We start from the raw sequence: 21208 nt of genomic DNA, 5'->3' as shown, positions 1-21208 counted from the left end.
GCCAGCCTCCTTCCTACTTCCAAAACTTTTGCACGTGCCATTTAGTCTGCCTGGAATATTCCTTTCCCAACACTTTGCAGACCCAGCTAGCCTCTTACCCTCCTTTAGTTCTTACCTTAACAACTGCCTCTGCCTGGAGGTTATCTCTGTTCATCCTTCCTAAAGCAGGCATGTACCCTGCTGCTCAGGGGCTCTTTATTATCATTGTTGCATCCTCAGGGCTCACAGGGTATTTGGCCTAGGCACTTAATGAGTACGTGTTGAATTAGTGAATGAACCTCCCCAAATATATAAGTGTATTACAAGTGTGCCTTTATGTTTATATATACATAGGCATACAGAGGGGACCATACAAAAATGTTAATTATGCCATAAATGAAGTCACAGGTGATTTTAACTTTCTTTGTTGTACTTTTGTGTATTTTTAAAGTCTTGAAATTAGTTCATATTGCTTTTTTATTGTGGTTGCATAAATTTGATCATGTTTCCATTTTTTAAGTGTGTAGTTCTGTAGCATTAAGTGCATTTACATTGTTGTGTATCTGTCAGATTTATTTTCAATTTATCCATCACATATGTTTTCAATTTATAATTTGTGTTTAAAAAATCCTATTCTTTATAAAACTGAAGTGCTGAACTGATAGATTTTTTTTTTTTTTGCTGTAATAGCTATCCTGCAGTACAAACTATTTGTTGTTGCCCTAATAAATGGACTTTTCCTACAACTATAATCATTCTTTGAAGAAATTGTGAGCTAAAGCAAAATCACCTGAAAGTGTGATTAGTTTAAAATCCTTATGCAAGTTCTCCTCAGCATTGAAAATTTGAAATGTATTTAAGTGTCAATTCTAATTGTAATGATATACCATTCTTCGACCTTCTGCATGTGGATGTAGACATGGAGCACATGTAATACAGACAGGGAATTGCATTTTACCTTCTTGGTCACAGATAGATACATTAAGAAGACTCAAAAGTATTCTCTTGGGAAACCTGGTTTCTTGACCACGATTATTCTTCCTACTGAGCAATATTCCTTTTCGGATCTCTATCCTTGGAGATAGAGATTAGTCCAGGCAGGGTCCCCTCATCATCCATCACCTTAAAAAGATGCTTCTGGTTAGAGTTGGCAGAAAATGCATGTGAGAGAAAAAGTGGGAGAAACGACACACTCAATTATATTAGGGGATTATTTTATGTTTAAATAATGACAAGCAAAATTTATAGCATAAATAAGTTCTAAAGGAACCCTACCCAGAATATATAAGAATATCTCTTTATCAAGAATAACTAGATAACCTAATAGGAAAAAACGTATAAGAAATGTGAACAAGCAAGTCACAGAAAGGAAAACATAAAAGACAATTTAAAAAACATAAATGCTCAATCTCAGTCGTAATCAGTAATTATAAATTAATATAACGTTAAGATATCATTTTATCTAGTAGATTGGGGGGCATTTATAAAGTTGGAATGTGCAGAAAAGAGTTAGTGGCAGCTAGTTTGAATGCTGAGGTGGCCCTTGGCTGACATCTGGGAATTTGCATTTCATGGGATTTCTTCCATTTTGATAACTGATAAGAGTGGCTCACTATATCTAGTCTGTATACCCAAATGCTATTATTTATGCTTTTTTCCCCCCCAAGATTTTGGAGTTTTTGTTTGTGCCAGGCAGAGGCTGCTTACATGACCAACTCCCAGTAAAAACGCTGGGCCCTGTATGTCGAAGGAGCTTCTCTATTGGGCAGCTTTTCACATGTGTTCTTCGGGGATGTATGTATGTCCTGTGTGATGTCATTTGGAGAGGACTCTTGGAAACTTACACCTGATTTTCTCTGGACTTTGTTCTGTGAACCTTTTCCTTTGCTGATTTTGCTTTGACTCTTTTTGCTGTAATAAACCATAGCCCTGAGTGCAACTATATAAGGAGTCCTCCAAATCTTCCTAGTGATTCATCCAGTCAGGAGTGGTCTTGGGGACTTGAAAGATAGTGACAAGAGCAAACGGTGGCCTAAGTGTGGAAAACAAGACTGCCAAAACTATTTATGGAAAGGCAAATTGGTACTACCATTTTGGAAATGAATTCAGAAATACTAAGATAAATGGAAGATGTCTGTGTCCATTTCCAGGTTTAGATAATCTAGAGAGAAACCCTCACACATTTGCTGAAAAGAAGTTGAGGGAGGGAAGCATTACAGTAATATTTAAAGCAGTATTGTTTATATTGGAAATAACTTAATTTTCTATGAAGGAGAAATAAATGTTGGTTTATTTTAATATTGAATATTATACAACATTTAAAATAAAAATTACATCCATCAAACATGATTAACATTTTGTAAACTCATGGATGAAAAGAGCAGAGTTATATTGCTATAAATATAAAAGACACAGAATTCCAGATGTATAGATAAGATACAGAAATATAAAATAATGGCACATCAAGAGAGAGTCTAAGTCCCATTTTCCCCAGTTAAAATTTCTTGGAAAAAGTTCTACATATAGTCATATGTTGAGTAATGACTGGAATACATTCTGAGAAATGTGGCCTTAGATGATTAAGTCATGCACACATCATAGAATGCACTTATGTAAACCTAGTTGGTATAGCCTGCTACATACCTAGGCTATCTGGTATAGTCTGTTGCTCTTAGACTACAACCTCTATAGCATGTTACTTTCCTGAACACTGTAGGCAGTTATAACACAATGGTAAGTATTTGCATATCTAAACATATGCAAACATAGAAAAGGTATGGTAAAAATATAGTGTTATAATCTTGTGGGACCCATGGTGCATATGTCTTTGACTGGAACTTTGCTATATAGTGCATGACTGTATTTTTTACCTGTTCTCTTTTCTATTTACACCAGAAATCTTGAATTTCAAAGGAAGTGAAGGTGCTATCACAAACTGTCTTCTAACTTATTATTGTATTGGCTCGCTGCCCTTGACAATTAGTAGACAATTTATGGACATGTCCCTTGAGTAATTGGCAATTAATTTGAGATTAGATGCCAAAAATTACAGTATTCTTAATAGAATGTGAAAGTTGAAGCTTTTCAAGTCCAAATGTCATGGAACTCAGAGTAAATATTAACCGGCAGCACAGTAAACCCTGACCCTTTACACATCCACAGTAGAGAGGAGTTTTAGTTTGATGACCATAAACCCTAGTTACCTTGGCTAGTTTGAACGTAAGTTTAGGTAAAAACCAAGAGCATATACTTAAGAATGCCTTCCAGGTGGGGCACAGTGGCTCACACTTGTAATCCCAGCAGTTTGGGAGGCAGAGACAGGAGGATTGCTTGAGCCCAGGAGTTTAAGACCAGCCTGGACAACACAGTGAGAACCTGTATTTGCAAAAATTTTAAAAATAGCTGGATGTAGTGGTGCATACCTGTAGTCCCAGCTACTTGGAGGGCTGAGGCTGGAAGATTGCTTGAGTCTGAAAGGTCAAGGCTGCTGTGAGCCATGATCACACCAATGCACTCCAGCCTGGGTGATAGGGTGTGACTCTGCCTCCAAAAAATAAAAAGAGTATAATGCCTTCCAATCTGTATACCCCTGGTTTATCTTGATAGTTACCACATACGATCCATAAGGATGTACAAATCCTTGTTATATGTGATAAAGAGATATTGTATCTGAAAACTCCTTTGGAATGTTGCTTTTGACTCAAGCATTCTGGATATCATGGACATCTTTGCCATGGCTCAAATGATAACTGTGAGTGTCTTTTTAATGTCAAGAACTCTTGTCACCTAGGAGAAATATAAAATCCTACATTGCAAATGGGAATTTTGCTGGATAATGTTTGTTTTAGTCAGCTTCTAGTGTGCCTTATACCTCAGGCTAGTGTTAGCAGGTAGAGAGATCACATATCAGTGATTTACTAGTTGATTTCATTTCCTGAACTTCAGCTCCAGCACAACGCCTAGAATATGTTAAGCACACACTAAATATTTGTTAATGAGTTTATGTAGGTCCACACTCTTGAAGTAGATTAATAAAAATCTACTTGTGCTAAAATATAAACACTAGAAATACAGAAGCACTAGAAATATCCTTTCATTCAAATCTCTGTAGATCTATATTTTGTTTCTGGCTATTTCTAAGCCAATAGAATAAATTTTGTTTGCCTGGGTTTTTCTTAAAAAGAGTAAGAGTTCACATCTGGACTGATTTTTTTCTTTGCCCCCTCACCTCAACAATTGTCTATTCAACAACATAATAATTATACTTTCTATCTTTCACTGAGTGCTCTTTCATTTAATCCTCACAACAATCTTATAACAGAGCTACTATTACATCAGTGTTCTATTTTTACAGATGAGAAGAGCAAGGTTCAGAGATTAAGCCCTGTGCTCAGACTCACCAGCTAATAAACAGTTGAGCCAGGATTCAGAAGTAGGCCTGTCTGGCTTAACTACCAAGATTTGCTTTTTTTTCCTTCAGTTCAACTCTCTAAAGGGAAACTGAGAACTATGCAAATGGAACATTGACTGATGCATAGTACTCATCCAATCATTATGTATATTTTAAACTTTTGAGATCAATTTTATTGGTATAGCTTACATATAATACAACACTTGTTTTATGCATACAGTTCTGTGAATTTTGACAAATATATAAACCCGTGTTATTACTATCTCGATCAAGAATATTATACTGGGACCAGGAGTGGTGGCTCATGCCTGTAATCTCAGCACTTTGGGAGGTCGACATGGACAGATCACTTGAGGCCAGGAGTTTGAGACCAGCCAGGCCAACATGGTGAAATGCCATCTCTACTATAAATGAAAGCTAGCCGGGTGTGGTGGAAGGTGCCTGTAATCCCTGCTACTTGGGAGGCTGAGGCACAAGAATCACTTGAACCTAAGAGGCAGAGGTTGCAGTGAGCTGAGATTGTGGCACTGCACTCCAACCTGGGCAACAGAATGAGACTCTGTCTCAAAAAAAGAAAATATTATATTGATATCTCCTCCAGAATGTTGCCTTGTGTTCCCATTTTTAAAAAACTGATATTGAAAATATTATATATTCACAGGATATCACTGTGGAAGACAGTGTGGAAATTCCTCAAGGATCTAGAACCAGAAATATCACTTGACCCACCAATCCCATTACTGAGCATATACCCAAAGAATTATAAATTATTCTACTATAAAGACACGTGTACATGTATGTGTGTTGCAGCACTCTTCACAATAGCAAAGATGTGGAACCAACCCAAACACCCATTAATGATAGACTGGGTAAAGAAAATGTAGCACATATACACCATGGAATACTATGGCAGCCATAAAAAAGGATGAGTTCATGTCCTTTGCAGGGACATGGATGCAGCTAGAAACCATCATTCTCAGCAAACTGACACAGGAACAGAAAACCAAACACCGCATATTCTCATTCATAAGTGAGTGTTGAACAATGAGAACACATGGGCCCAGGGAGAGGAACATTACACACTGGGGCTTCTCAGCAGGTGGGAGACTAGGGGAGGGATAGCATGAGGAGAAATACCTACTACAGATTTCGGGTTGATCAGTGCAGCAAACCACTGCACGTGTATACCTATATAACAAACCTGGACATTCTGCACATGTATCCTAGAACTTGAGGGATATTATTAAAAAAAATTTAAGTAGAAAAAAGAAAAAAGAAAGTACTAAATAAATATAATTATAAATAAGCATAAAAACAATAGTATAGAGGCCTCATGTATAGAAGCCTTCATATGTAGAAATCATATAGAAGTCTTTCACCGTGTTTCCCCCAATGGGGAAGACCCATAGATCTTATTCCCTTATGCCCTTTGCAGCCAGTTTTTACCTATCTTCAGCTCTCTGTAACAATTAAACTGTTTTCTCTCACTATAAATTAGTCCATTCCAAAATTTTTTAGTCCATCCCAAAACTTTGTAAATAAATGAAAGCATGCAATATTTTCTCTTTCGTGTCTGACTTCTTTTGCTCAACCTTCTGTGTTTGAGATTCATCAGTATTAATGCATTTGTTAGTAGTTTCTTTTAATTGCTGTGTCACACCCCAGTGCTTGATTATACCACAGTTTGCTTATTCATTCACCTTTTGATGGACATGTGGGTTGTTTTCAGTTTTTTGGCTATTTATAAGTAAAGTTGCTGTGAAGACTCATCTACAAGTTGTTGTTGTTGTTTTTGAGACGGAGTTTTGCTCTTGTGGCCTAGGCTAGGGTGCAATGGCTTGATCTCTGATCACTGCAACTTCCACCTCCTGGGTTCAAGTGATTCTCCTGCCTCAGCCACTAGAGTAGCTGGGATTATGGGCAGGTGCTGCTACACCTGGCTAATTTTGCATTTTTAGAAGAAGTTTCTCCATGTTGGTCAGGCTGGTCTTGTACTCCTGACCTCATGTGATCCACTCGCCTCAGCCTCCCAAGGTGCTGGGATTACAGGCGTGAGCCACTGCACCTGGCTCATCTACAAGATTTTTTTGTGGACTTGTTTTCATTTCTCTCGTGTTAGTAAGAGTAGAATTGTTGGGTCCCATGGCTATTGAAGGTATGACTTTTAAGATATTGTTTTTCCAAGAGGTGAACCATTTCATATGCCTGCTAAGCACTATATTTGAGTTCCTTTTTTGCTACAACCTTGCCAACACTTGATATTGCCAGTCATTTTAATTTTCGTTATTCAAGTTGTTACTTAGTGGGATTTCATTGTGATTTTATTTTTTTTCTCCAATGACTAGTGATGTCTAACATCTTTTTGTATGCTTAATAGTCATATATATTCCATTGTGAACTGTCTGTTCAAACCTTGTGCTGATTTTTCTCGGTGGGGTCAGGTTCATGTGGTATGTGGGTGTCTTCATTCAATAAATAATTGATGAAAGATTGAATGACCTAAGTTTGACTTGAATATATATATTTTCCTTTAGGCCACTTGAAACAGTAGATATAATACCAGTCAAATAAAATAGCTCAAATTGAGTTTTATTAGTCTATTTCAAAATGAGCAGGTATAGCTGGAATCTTATATTGAACATGATATTAAAGATCAGTAGTTTCCTCCCTTAGGTAGAAGATATTATCATCTTCACAATCACTGTCATTCTCATGATTTGCTGTTTTTGACCATGGGGAAGTTATCATTTGAAGACATGAGTTTTGTGACTCCCGTGATATCTGGGTTGCTGCATTGTTTCTCTAAGGCTAAAAATGCTCTTACCTAATTTGTATCTTGTCTAAAAATGGAAAGACAGCCGCAGCCTAGTTATTTTTAGCTGTCATTGAAGCATCTTTCTCCATTAAGAGAGAATGCTAGTTAGGTTGATCTACAAGCCTTCTGTTGATCCTGTAGACTGTAATTTGCGATGATGATTTTTTAAAATGTGTCTCTTTTCTATGACACATTTTTGTGATAATATATTTTTAGCTTTTCTTTTGTTCTGTTAAGTGTAGAGAATTACAAAGAAGCAAACACAGACTTACTTAGATAACTATGCTTTAAGAACAACAACAAAAGCAACATACATTTAGTGTTTAAAAAACAACATGGGGTAGGGAGATGTCCATGTCTATGTCTGTCTCTGTCTGTGTGATGAAGAGTGAAGTCTACTTATTTATCCCCAACTCAAGTCCTTTTTCCTAAATGGTGTTAAAACTTTCTTCTGATTCCTCCTATTAATACCCAGCATTCCCTTTTCCAAATTCATTTTTACAGAAAAGGAATCGGACATTATACACAGTTCCACACATTTTCTCCCAATATCAACCCATGGAAATCTAGCTGATGTAGAGTAGTTGTTATATGGAGGAACTGCTTTCATTGCTCCCTTTTGGTTGTTTCCAGGTTTTTGTTTTCATTTATTTATTGTCAAAAAAAAGCTATAGTAGGGCCAGGTGCAGTGGCTCATGCCTGTAATCCCAACACTTTGGGAGGCCGAGGCAAGCAAATCACTTGAGGCCAGGAGTTCGAGACCAACCTGGACTACATGCTGAAACCTTTTCTCTACTGAAAATACAAAATTTAGCTGTGTGTGGTGGTGGGTCCCTGTCATCCCAACTACTTGGGAGGCTGAGGCAGGAGAATCGCTTGAATCTGGGAGGCAGAGGTTGCCTTGAGCCAAGATTGTGCCATTGCACTCCAGCCTAGGTGACAGAGTGAAACTTCATCTTCAAAAAAAAAAGCTATAGTAATACTCGTGAAAATTTGAGCAGACTGTTACAAGTATACCTATAGAGTAAATTCCTACTAGTTGAATTCCTGGTCAAAGAATATTTTATCATTTGACAGTTATTGCTGCATTGTCTTCTTTAAGGTTTCATCAATTTACTCTTTTAGTAATAGTCTCTACATGTGTCTGTGGCACATATTTAAATGTAATAGGCTACCTTAAACTCTTTGATATTTTAGCCTTCTAGTATTATATGAACCAGGATTTCTAAATTAATGCATTGCCAGTGCCATTTAATCTAATGACGTTCTTGCTTGACTTTACACCTGCAGAGGAAAATCTGAAATACATCCTCCTAGTGACCAGGCATGGCAGGCTAGAATTGCATCCTGTTGCTTTCACGCACTCAGTTCTTGGCTATTCCTTTTCCAAGAGGCCCTGTTATTGATGTGATATGTCTATTTTATGTATTTCCTGCAGGAGGAAGGCTGAACAAGGACCTGCGACATTTTCTCAATCAGCGGTTCCAGAAAGGGTCTCCTGATCATGAGCTCCAGCAGACCATAAGGGATAATCTTTACCGCCATGCTGTGCCTTGTAAGTAGCCAGGCTTTGGCATGTCACTGCTGGTGTGTGTGTGTGTGTGTGTGTGTGTGTGTGTGTGTAAGTGTAAGTAAAGTCTAGGGGAGAAAGGAGATCTCAAAAACTGGTTCCGGAACACCTGGTGGCTTGCCTACTAAGTGACTCCTTAACTCAAGCTAATCAGAATTGAAAATGGGACAATAGCACAATGTAATAGTGTGCCTGGATTTCAGTCATGGCTCTGCAGTGAGGGGCAAATTATCTACACTTTGTAAGGCCCACTTTTCACGTTAGTGGGAAGGACATGTCATTGATACTAGTTTCATAGAACTACTATGAGGAGTCAATGAGATGAGGAACAGAAAGCATTTTACAGAAAGCTGTAAGTCTCCATAAATGTTAACCATTGCTGTTATTAATGGAGTAGAGCAGGCCAGCGGACTTTGGACTGACCAGTTGGCTCTCTCTTCCTTCTCAGGGTTCTCCTTTTTGGCCAACTTTATCAGATTCATAAATCAGGATTTTATGTATAATTTTGTTTGAAGAAATGATTTCCACAGATCAAAAAATCCCAAACCTCCAGACCACTAGATTACACCAAATCTGAAAAAACAAGACACAGGACATAGGAACACTGAAAGCAGAGTGTCTGAGTTAAAGAAAGGCAGCTTGTTGTCTGTCTATCTGTCTGTCTATGGGTGGATAAATTGGCAGCCCAGTGGTAGTGAAGTATCACTGTGCTGTGGCACACTGTGTTCCTGGTTGTTTAACTTCTTTTAAAAAACGAGGAAGGAATGATTCTGGTTTTATTACTTAGAATTTTTCTTTCTCTTCTCTACTACCCAGTCCTTCAAAGTTTGAAATTTATTTTCTTAGAAATACCATTTTTTAAAGCAGCAAAAGAAAGGAGGAATAATTTAATGTATATGGTACCCTGCTTATTTCTATGATTTGTTTGCTATAAATGGTTTTCTTTAAAAAAATTAATTAAAAAAAAAACCTTGCAAATGATATGCTGGAGTGCTATTGTTTCCTGATACTACTTAACAGAATAAACAGAACTAATCTAAAGCATTCTGTAGATTTACAAGGACTTAGACTGTAGTTCTGGATGATAACCCCCAGAGATTGGATTCTAGAATAGCCCCTGGCTCTCCATTTTACTCGCTGATTAAACAGGCTCTGAGAGGAAAAGAGGTTTTCTATGAGCAACTTGGGACAGGGCCCCAAGGTTGCCTCTGTCCCTGGAGTGGCTAAGCTGCATTTGATTGAGAGGAGGTTGTGATGACATGTTAATGTGAACTTGTGGTCCTCAGTTCTTTTAGTTTTTTAGCATTGAAGTTGTAAACTGTAATCCTAGTAATAACCTAATTATAATTTCTTATATTCTGGCTTAATAATTAATTCCTAATGTTAATCCCATATGTGGGGCAGGGGTTACTATTCTATTTTTATAAATCAAGAAACTGAGATAATGCTGTAAGCCAATAAAATCAAGTCCAGAGATGATCAGGGCTTTGAGTCTCCTGAGTTCACCATTGCCCTGCCTCTTCCACATTGAAGGACCCTCCTTCTATAGTAACCCTTTGAAGTTGGGGGTCTTTAATACCCATTTTACAGATGAAGAAACAAAGTCACAGGGAGGTTCAGTAACCAGTAAGTGGCAGATCTTGTCTTTTTAACTCTTAAGTAATCTAGGGCTGTTTTCATAGCTGCCCCATAGCTGCCTCTGAAGTTATAGTATAGCAGGTTCAATACAACTTTGCAGAAGTCAGTAATTGCAGAATCATGATTGTTCTCTGTGTAATTTTTCCCCTACTTAGATTCCAATTTAAGAAATGGGGATGAAGCAAATGAGCACACCATTTCTTGACGCATCTGTGGTGTTACCATGGTTACATTTTTGGCATGCTCTCCCATTTTTTCCACTGATTTATTGGACCTGATTGTGAGCTAAATGGCTTGATTTTAAGCTACCACTATGTAGGAATTGGGGCAAAACCGACCTCTGTCTTTTACATACAGTGGAAAATCATGTTTGTTTTTGCTTGTATAAAGCACTTGGCATTGATGTTTTACGGCTGTGAAACCAGTAAATTAGGAGTTTTGAAAGCAGAAATGGTGTTCCTACTAAAAGGGAAAACAGGTAACAATTCATTTTACATTTCCTTCATAAAATGGGAAGGAAATTCAGAGGAGTTCTGTTTTGGAGTCTGGTGTAGCGTGCGTGCCTTTGAACATGAGTGGACTGGGGCTGACTTGGGATTCTTTCGACTTGAGTTACTCTGGCCACGTTTGTGTTTATTTTGATTCTTTGGCCCATATGACTGGGAAAGCCAAGCTCTCCACCGGCTTGTTGTGCTAATGGATTAGGAAGCTGTGGATTTGGGAAATGGCTTCTCTTGATGATGATGTAACTGTGCTGCAGAGAAATGGGCTCGTGTAATCTGTAAGTTCCAGAACTTCCTGCCATTGACATTTCAGTGACTTCGGTATTTTGAGAAGAGATGACCTCATGAACAGGTGCTTGCCGTGGGGGTGGTCTTCTTTCCCTGTACATTTTAGGAGGCTCATGGGTCATTGGAAATGAAGAAATAAAGCTCCTTCATTCTCAGGTTATTTTTAGTGTTGCCATAATGTAGTGGAGCTGTACGTGCATCATAGCACACTTTACCACTTAGGATTCAGTTTATCTTAATTCTTTGGCAAAGGAAATGCAGGTAATAGCACCCCTGTTTTACCGGTCAAAAGATGAAACACCAATATCGAACTTTCTCAAAATTGTACCATTTGAAATGTTGTATTACTCGAACTTTCTTAAAATTGTACCATTTGAAATGTTGTATTACTCACTCCTCATCTGCTGCTATTTTACTTTTTAAAATTTGTAATGGTATTGTTGAGATATAATTCACATACCATACAATTTACCGATATGCAGTGTTCATCCAGTGCTATTTTTGTTACAGTTATTATTTTTCTCCACTCTTTTATTTTTTTTATTCACTAACTTTCGTCATTTCTACAGTAAGAAGAAAGGGCATTTTGAAATTTGAAATTTAATTATATTTACCACTGAAAATCAACACTAGGAAAACCCCAATAGAAAAGAGATCCAGATGCAGAACGAGTTCAGGGGCCTGCTGTGAAGTCTGAGGGCTGCTCTGCTGGCTGCCTGGCCTGGCACAAGTCACATAATCTCTCTGAATCTTGTTGACTCTTCAGTAAAATGGAAACAGTCGTGTGGACTCAACCATTGTCTTATCAGATACATATAGCAACCCACTAAAGTGAGTTTCTTTAAAGGAAACAGAGGCTCAGAGAGGTTAATAGTTTGTTTAAGGTCACACAGCAAGTTGCATGGTCAGGGTTAAACCAGTTCTCTCTAACTCCCAAGTTGGGTGTTATTAGTAATAGCCAGATTAGAGTAATATACAAACAGACTATTGAGAGTAAAAGAAAACAAATTTTCTGATGACTGAATTTAAATCTCTAGCTCTTTAAAATAATGACATTTTTATGTCTTGGGGTTGGAAGCAATATAAGGCACAATATCTTAAAAATAAGGATATTCCCTCTGATGTTCAAGTAATTCACTGGTATGTACAATAGGATTTTAATAATGATTGTTCAGATACAAAAAAATCATTACCTGGTTATCTTAGGATATCTAGGTTTATCATTTTCTGTTCAGTCTTTCCTTTATGTATCTATGGGAAACCACAATAAATGGGTTTGCAACGCCTGTAAACATGCCCACTTCCCTTATTCCTCAGAACCATCTGCTAATATTTCTGCCTTTTCCCCCCTCCAGTTTTGTTCACATTCCCAACGCCTCCTGCTCTGCACTTCAACCCTACAAACTTCATCTTCCACAAACACTTTGTGTCTTCTTATAAATGAGTACATATTATTTTCTCCCATTTCCCTACCTGTCTGGCTGACCAGTTAACAGTCGTCTTTTTTTTTTTTGAGACGGAGGAGTTTCACTCTTGTTACCCAGGCTGGAGTGCAATGGCGCGATCTCGGCTCACTGCAACCTCCGCCTCCTGGGTTCAGGCAATTCTCCTGCCTCAGCCTCCCAAGTAGCTGGGACTACAGGTGTGCACCACCATGCCCAGCTACATTTTTGTATTTTTAGTAGAGACGGGGTTTCACCTTGTTGACCAGGATGGTCTCGATCTCTTGACCTCGTGATCCACCCGCCTCATTCTCCCAAAGTGCTGGGATTATAGGTGTGAGCCACCACGCCCAGCCATAGTCTTCTTTTTAAGTGTTAGCTAGATGCCACCTCCTCCCCAGATTGGGCCTGTTGCCCTCCTCTGCACTGCCCAAGCCCCACTCCGTGACCTCCTTCATGCCTGTTTTGTGCCTGATTGTAGTGCCTGCTGCGTGTCTGCCTGTCCTAATTAGATTCTAAGTTTCATGAGTCAGGCAGCATCTCTAACTCAGTGACCAGGCCACTCCTAGCTTGGTGCCTGGACTATAGGATAAATATTTGTTGAATGAATGAACAAATGAACAAATTTCTCCCAGGAAGAAATGGAAAAAGATGTTCTTTATTTTTCTTCTTTTATTTTTTTCTTTCTTACTTAGCATTTGAGAGAAACAGCAGAATTGCTTTGACCATAAGGCTTTCCAAATAAAAGGGAGGTCAGAGTCTTGAGCCCCAAGAAGGGTCATAGATGACTGATAAGGGCTTCACTAATTACGTGGCCAGTAATCGAAACACACAAGAAAAATGTCAAAGCTCCCATGAGCTTGGAGCTGGAGTGCCGTTCACAGCTCCTCCTAATTGTAGTCTAGATATCACCATACCCCCTGCATTGATAGCCTTCCTGTTTTATGACTTCTTGTCCTAGCTGATGTGACAACATCTGAGATTTTTGCTTTGGTATGGCTGCTTTTCCCATGAAGATAAATGCATTACCTGACAACGCTTGTCATTTACTATGCTGCTGCTGTCAAAACGAGATACAACTCATCTAGTAGTGCTGGCTCTCTGGAATGCTGAACAATGCCCCTCCCATTCCTCCTGGCTTCTCTGGGCTCAACACTCATCTTTCTTTTCAAGCAAAGCTCACCTAAAAGAGGAAAGGATAAGTCAGTTTTGTTCGGCAGCTTAACACTGTTCATCAAGGCTCTTCCCAATACCGAGACCATTGTAACCCATCTAAGAGGTATTGATCATTGACTTAAAGGACTTTACGGAGGGATTACATGCATTTGATCTACAAGGCAATTTAAATTTGATGTGGTAAACACAGGTGATCCTATTCTTTATTTATATGGTTGCCATATTCAAATGGGCATTTTAGCATCTGCTAATATTGTTTACTATTTTAAATGGGGCCGTAAATTACCATTAGTTCTATTTGAACTTACTGTTTTCTCCTAAGTGTAGTTGTTTTTAGTGTGGCTTGCCTAAAATCAAACACTTCTATGACTTTTGACAATTAGAGCTAATAACATGAAGTAGACCTATTTGTCAGCAAGTGTCCAGAATAATGAACTGGATGTTGGAAAATAGTTTGTCTCCTGGATTGTGCATACCTGTGTTCAGGTTGTGTTGGACACTGGTGGAATGCTTCCGGTCATAATTCATGAACAAGAGAGTTCTGCAAGCATCATAGGACTGATCAGATAAAGAGGTAAAGGTCACTGGAAACATTCTCTTTATTGTTATTTCTCTGCCCTCGTCCTCTATCTAAACGAAGGGCTGTCTAAAAGGATTGCTTTAGCCTTTACAAAGTCTAGCTTGTGGCAAAATTATGACTAGTAACAATAACAATAGCTCTCTGACTTTTGGACACCCACTGTGTACTGGATACTCTGTTATGATATCTCTCTGTCCCTTTCTCTCTCTCTATCATGTTATCTCTAACTTTGGCTTCAACTAAAGCACACAGACTCTTAAGGTTCTGAACTCTCTACCTCTTATCTATGTAACCACGGATGATTGTTGTTTATAATGTGAACAACCTTTATGTTGATCAGTTTTCCACTCTTTATCTCCCCTTCCGTCCTACCCAGCATGCCTGTATTTTCCCATGTTCCCCTGGATTGTCTGTGATATGGGGACAAGCCAAATCACAATCCTCTCACCTCCTGACCCACCCCTTGACTGCTTACACCTGTCCTTTTTCATCAAAACTTATTTGCTGTGCATTGGTTTGCTATTGGCCTTCCTTTAAGAAGCCAATCATTAGAACAAAGAAGTGAATGTTTCTTACTGTGGTGAAGGTTTCCTTTGTCCATGATATGTTTGTGACTTTAAATGTGGTTCTGTCCAAAATACCCTGTGAAAGAGAATCTTCTAACAGAGGGTATTCATGGGTAGCAATGAATTATTATGCTTTTGATTTGTTTTTATTCTCTTCATAATGTTTAGCACAAACTATGAACGTAGAAATCACTTTAAACACAAGATTGCCCATGTCAAGGTTGTTACTGTCAAGGGTATCACTGCTTATACATAGTCTTCTATTTCACCATGTATGAGGTGAGCTATGATTCATGTTTCACGAAGTAAGATAATAGTCCAGGCAAGGAGTTTTGTGCCAGATTTAAAAATCATGGGTTTAGAAAACAGTACTTTTTGTTTAGATGTGATTTGGAGCTAGAGTATGGGATCAGATAACTGTAAACACATTTTCATTCATGGGACTCTGATGGAGCACTGGAAGGTGGTGAGGGAAGCAGGAAGGTTCTTTGTTAATTCTGGAGTTTTATTCGTTGAGGAACTTGGAACATCCTTGGAACCCTCCTGATAAATGACAGCAGCGTTCCCCTTGTTTGTGACAACCCAGAGCTGAGCACCACTTTGCATTTCTGCATTGCCCTTTCAGGAGCATTGAACTGTGGAATCTGTATTTACCTCCTGCCAGGGAAGAAGTGAGTTTTTCTGTGAGTGACTTGATGAGAAAGACTTGGACTTTCCTGATGGTGACAATTCCTGTTCTCCTGGGGGCTCTGTCTGATTCCAGGGAAGCATGCCATTCACTGTCCATCCCTGCTGGAAGCCTTATTCAGGCGGGTCTTACTGGGAATACCATGGTTTTGAGATTTGCTGAGGAATGGGTTTGGTAAGTTAAAAGATCATGTTTTCAAATTAACATATTAAATTTTAAAAAAGTCTTCTCTTAATTTGGGGGGTGATTTATTAACAATCCCTTTGTTAACAAAGATCTAAAGCCATTTTCTCCATTGTAGCTTTTGTTAGTAATAAAACTGACATTGTGATTGATGAATTGTCATGGCATTTATTACAAGCCATTGTTTATTCTAGTCCATGTCAGTTACTTCTGTTGATACTCTACCTTACTTACCCTTTTCTTTCTCGCTTTTTCTTTTTCTTTCTTTCTTTTATTTTATTTTATTATTTTTTTGGAGACACAGTCTCACTGTTTCCCAGGCTGGAGAACAGTGGCATGATCATAGCTCAGTACAGCCTCCAACTCCTGGGCCCAAGTGATCCTCCCACCTCAGCTTCCAGAGTAGCTGGCTCTTCTTTTTATCTCTGTTTTTCATCTTATATATTTTATCAATGCTTCTCCTTAGAGCTTATCTAGACTGATTTCTTTAAAGTTTTAAGATCAGCTCTGAAATTCTAAATTCTGCACTAGACAGAGCAGCTGGCATTCATAACTCTTTGTCAGTAGAGAGCCTAAGTACTTTACAAGTATTATTTGGTTAGTTGTACATGATGCTAGTGGTAGTTATTGCTGTCATTACATATGAGTTAAAGGTGGAGCAGAGAGGCTGAGTAACTCACCTGACTTTATGCTTTCTAATTTAAAAATTAACAGTTTTTTAAAAACCAAGTTGTGTTTATTGAGTGTGCCCAATGTGTCAGGAACTCTGTTAAACACATTACTTACATTATTTTCTTTAATCCTGTTAATCTTTTCAAGTGTAAGCTATTATTATATCCATTTTCCAATGAATAAAATGCAATTTAGAGAGGCTCAAGTACATATACTTACAGAGCTAGGTTGATTTCAGTCTGATAGATCACAAAGTGGTTTATCTTAAACCACTGCATTTTATGACCATTTGTACTATCAGTTTACTTTAGCACAACGGTGTATGTAATGGAAAAGAAACCCACGGAAAGGCCATTCCAGTACCTTCAGGCCACCTTTCAGAGCCCATTCAGCATAGTGCACTTTAGACTCATGCCCTCCCTCTGCGTATCATTAGTGCTTGACTTGTTGAGTCTAGAACATTCAGATGTGATGGGCTTTCAGCTGTGGTGGACCTGAGAGGCTGGCAGGCTCTACTACTTACTAGTTTTGTTGGCTTGGGCAGGTTACTCATGCTTTCTGAGACTCCATTTCCTCATTATCTTTACTGATGTTTACAGGATATATGGAAGCACCCAACCATGAGCTTGACACTTCATACACCCTCTGTTAAGATTGATCTTTTCTCCCTTACCCCTTTCCCTTCCCTTTCTAGCATGACTTCCCAAGCACTCTTTTCAACATCTCTTCAGGCTTTGAGGCCTTATTTATATGAAGATTCTTTTTTCTTTTTTTTAAAACAAGCTAAGTTTTGAAAAACTGACTTCACAGAATTTGTTGAGCATACCAGCATTTGTTGAGGATAAAAACCCAATGCTAGATGCCAGGCAAGAATATAGTGAAGATTAATAATTGGATGATTTAGCCAATAATAGTCATGCTTGAAACAGCACATTTTCTGCCTATTCTCAGCATCAGCTAATTCCTCAATGTTCTGTTTCTTTGTATTTCTTATTATATGTTGTTAACCTTAATTGCCATTGTATAGTTGCTGAGTGGATAGAGTCCTATTGGAGAAAAAAATGGGTAAAAAATTACAAACGTAAAAGCTCATAACACTGGACTTGATTTATATGTGTCTGTTAATCAATTTAAATAAATGTGGTTTGGCTGGTGTTCCTTGTTCTAAGGTTTTCGGGGTGTAGAAAAAGGGAAAGCCATAGGAATTTCAGATTAAATTCAATTAGAGTGTGACAATTTATAATTTTCTTATGAAAACATGTTAGACCAGACCTCAGCACTTAATAATAACATCTATCATTAATTGAGCGCTTACTGTATGCACCAGGCACTGTGCAAAGTGAGTCACAAGATTTGTCTCTTTTAACCATCTCTGAACCCTGCACGACATAGTGTTATCAGTTCTGTATTCTGTATTCTGTAGTACAAGTGCAGCAGTTGAGTTGTGGAGAGCTTAGGTAGTGGCATTTCTAAGGAGGCACAGTTTAATAGTGGTGGAACTCAGATTCAAACCTAATCTAACCACCTCCAGAGTCCAAACTCTTGGTTTGTTTTACTGCCTGCCATCACCTTAAAGACCATTTTTTTCAAATTAACATTAAATTTAAAAAAAGAGTCTTCTCTTAACATATGGATTAGTCTTTGGCTGAGTGTAAGATACTAATATATCTATTTGGCAGTCATGTTAATTTATTTAATTGCTTTATAATTTTAGCTGACATTTTTCATCAAGATTTGTTGCAATTATAAAGCAATTTCCATGATGATTTATGAACGTACATGAAGGTTTTCACAGTATCCTTACCACGTATTATTTATTTTAAGAAAAGGATAGTTTCCCAACAATCATTTGAATCAAGAGAATGAGATTATAATGTATTTAAAAATACATTTCCTTGTACCAAATGTGTTCAGTATACATAAGTGAAATTTCTGGCTTCTATAGTGGATTGTGTGCATTTCTTCTGTGCGCCAAGTAAGGATATTTCACCAATTGTGTTCTGATTGCCCTATCTAGTTTGTGTTGGGGAATGAGCTGCCGAGAATTTAAACCTTAAATTTAAACAAGAAAATGTCACTTGTCTTATTTTCACTACAATATGAATAAAGTAGACTTTTAAAAGAATCCATGACATATTTTTCTATTGCATTTAAAATTAACCAATGACACATCCCTATTTTTAGGAAATATATGCTAATATATTTAGGGGTAAATGGTCATGACAAATGATGCAACGTATGCTCAAATGGCTACAAAGCATAATGAATGATTAAAAATATATTATGTATGGGAAGAGGGAGAGAGAGAAAATGACAAGCTAGTAGATTAAAACATTAATAACCAGCAAGTCTGAGTAAAGTGTATATGGTGTTATTTGTATTATTCTTATTCTTGCACCATTTTGTAAATTTGATATTTTCCAAAAAAGGAAAATCAACCTATACCCCCCTCCCCCCCAAAAAAATCAACAAATTATAGTTTGGAAGAAAGAGAGAGACAAAAACATAACATTCATATATGTTATGTTTTTGTGTCTCTTTCCCCTCATTTATATCAGTGTTTTTAGCCTAGAATTGAGATTTTCTTTCTACTGTGATAGATTGTGTTCATTAAAGTATAGAGAGACTAGCCTGGAAGATGTTGTGCATATATTACAACAAGAATCTAGCACTTACAGAATACCAAGTTTATGCTAAGTGTTTTAATTATAGTTTCCCATTGAATGCTTGTAGAGATCTTATAAAGGACGTACTTACTACTAGTATCTTCACTGATGAGGGTACTGAGGCTAATAAAGTTAAGTGACTTGGCTTACAATTGTTGAATAGGACTACAACTCAGTCAGTCAGGTTAGTTACTAGAACTCCCACTGATAGCCACCACTGTTTCTTTCCTCAGACTGTATATGTATATATTTATACACGTATATAGTATAGAAATATTTACTATACATTGTATATATAAATATAGCATATATGTGTATATATGTATATATACTATAATATATACATATATAGTACACATATACACATATTTAGTATATGTGTCTATATAGTATATAGTATATATGTATATACAGTATTCTATGTGTTCTATATATAGTACATATACATGTATACTATACATAGTAAGTATTGTATATATAGTATATATACATATATAAATATGTATGTGTAGTATATATAGTATAAACAGTATACTATGTATATACTGTATACATATAGAGTATATATGTATATACAGTATGCAGAGTATATTTACTGTATATGATAGGTGTGAGATGCAATGGGATGATTCCTGTGGACCAAGCTGGTCTTCAGACCCAGATTCAGTTGCTTCAGTTAAAGAGAGAAGCTTAAGGAGGGTAAGTACTAAATACATATACTGTATATAGTATATGTATAGTATATACAGTATATGTATACAGTATATGGTGTATGTATGTTATAGACTATATACTATAGTATATATACCATAGTATGTAGTATATAGTATAGTATACATAGAATGTATACTATATGTGGCAAGTGTGTACCATAGTATATATACTATACATATACTATATGTATATATACACAGTATACTATACATCATATGTATATATATGCAAAGTGTGAGGAAAGAAACAATGGTGTTATTAGTACATCTGTATAGTTACATATATAGATACATAAATACATGAAGACAATAAGTTAGGAAGAATAATTTTAAATGGATCCTGAGTATCTGCTAATTGGATTCTAGATGAGCCTAAAATTATTCATTTTAATAATTACTATTATCATTAACATATGTTGAATACTTGCCATGTGCTAGGTTTTATTTTATAATAGTGTTATAACTCATTTGACCCTCATAGTGATCCTATGATATAGGTGCTTTTATTCTCCATATTCAAGGAAACTGAAGCTCAGGAGGTTAAACAGCTTACTAAAGATAGCACAACTAAGGTGGAGCTGTGCTGTGCCATTCTAGAAGTTTCATTCTAAGTCAGTGCTCATACTGCCTATTATTTATACTTCTAAAAAATATAAAAACAAAAAAATAGGAAAAAGAATAAGTAATTAAACAGATTCTTTTTCTTGGGGGAAGGGGTGTCATTTTGTATTCTCTCTTCTGTAACATAATTATATCCTAGTCTCAGATCCCATCAGAGCCACCACAGTACACAACTCCAGGGGGGCGATATTCAGTTTGTAATCTGTGTGAATAGTGCCCTTCATGACTGATTGCGTGGCCTTATGCAATGTTTTAGTAGCAGATACTCAGCTAGATGTAAAACCTGAAAAATAGGGAGAATCAAATTGCCATTTGTTTTGGAGGCAAATGTCTCAACCATGCTTTACAAATATGGTGAGATGGTGCCTTGCTTCACTGGGGGTAATATCCAATGGATATTTGATTATCAGAAACCTAATCTAATCTGATTACAAGATCTTTCCATTCTTAATTCAGTTCATTTTAGGATGGAGATAGTAGTAGAATTTGATCTTATTGAGTAGTGACTCTTTTTTTTTTCATCTGTCAATCAATTGATGCATCTGTTCAATCATTCTCCATTAATCTACTTCTCTGCCCATTGACCAAATGTATATTGACAACCACTGTGAGAAGGTGTTCAGCATTTAGAGGTAAACTGGATAAATTTCCTGCCCTTAGGGAGCTTCCTGTGTAGTGGGAAGACAAGAGGCATTTA

General features: G+C 37.2%; 1 protein-coding gene across 50 annotated transcripts in view; it reads left to right on the top strand.

The window, feature by feature from the left end:
* Positions 1 to 21208, top strand: part of MAGI1 (membrane associated guanylate kinase, WW and PDZ domain containing 1) — a 672392-nt gene that overhangs the window by 400276 nt on the left and 250908 nt on the right. For all 50 annotated transcript variants that reach the window (XM_035274562.3, XM_035274561.3, XM_078351435.1 and 47 more), the window contains exon 2: positions 8644 to 8760. In XM_035274562.3, coding sequence (XP_035130453.1) covers positions 8644 to 8760 — 117 coding nt within the window. The remainder of the gene's footprint in view (positions 1 to 8643; positions 8761 to 21208) is intronic.

Source organism: Callithrix jacchus, chromosome 15 (assembly GCF_049354715.1).
Source record: "Callithrix jacchus isolate 240 chromosome 15, calJac240_pri, whole genome shotgun sequence".
In the NCBI taxonomy this organism is placed as follows: Eukaryota; Metazoa; Chordata; class Mammalia; order Primates; family Cebidae; genus Callithrix; species Callithrix jacchus.
This window is presented reverse-complemented; position numbering and strand designations above follow the sequence as displayed.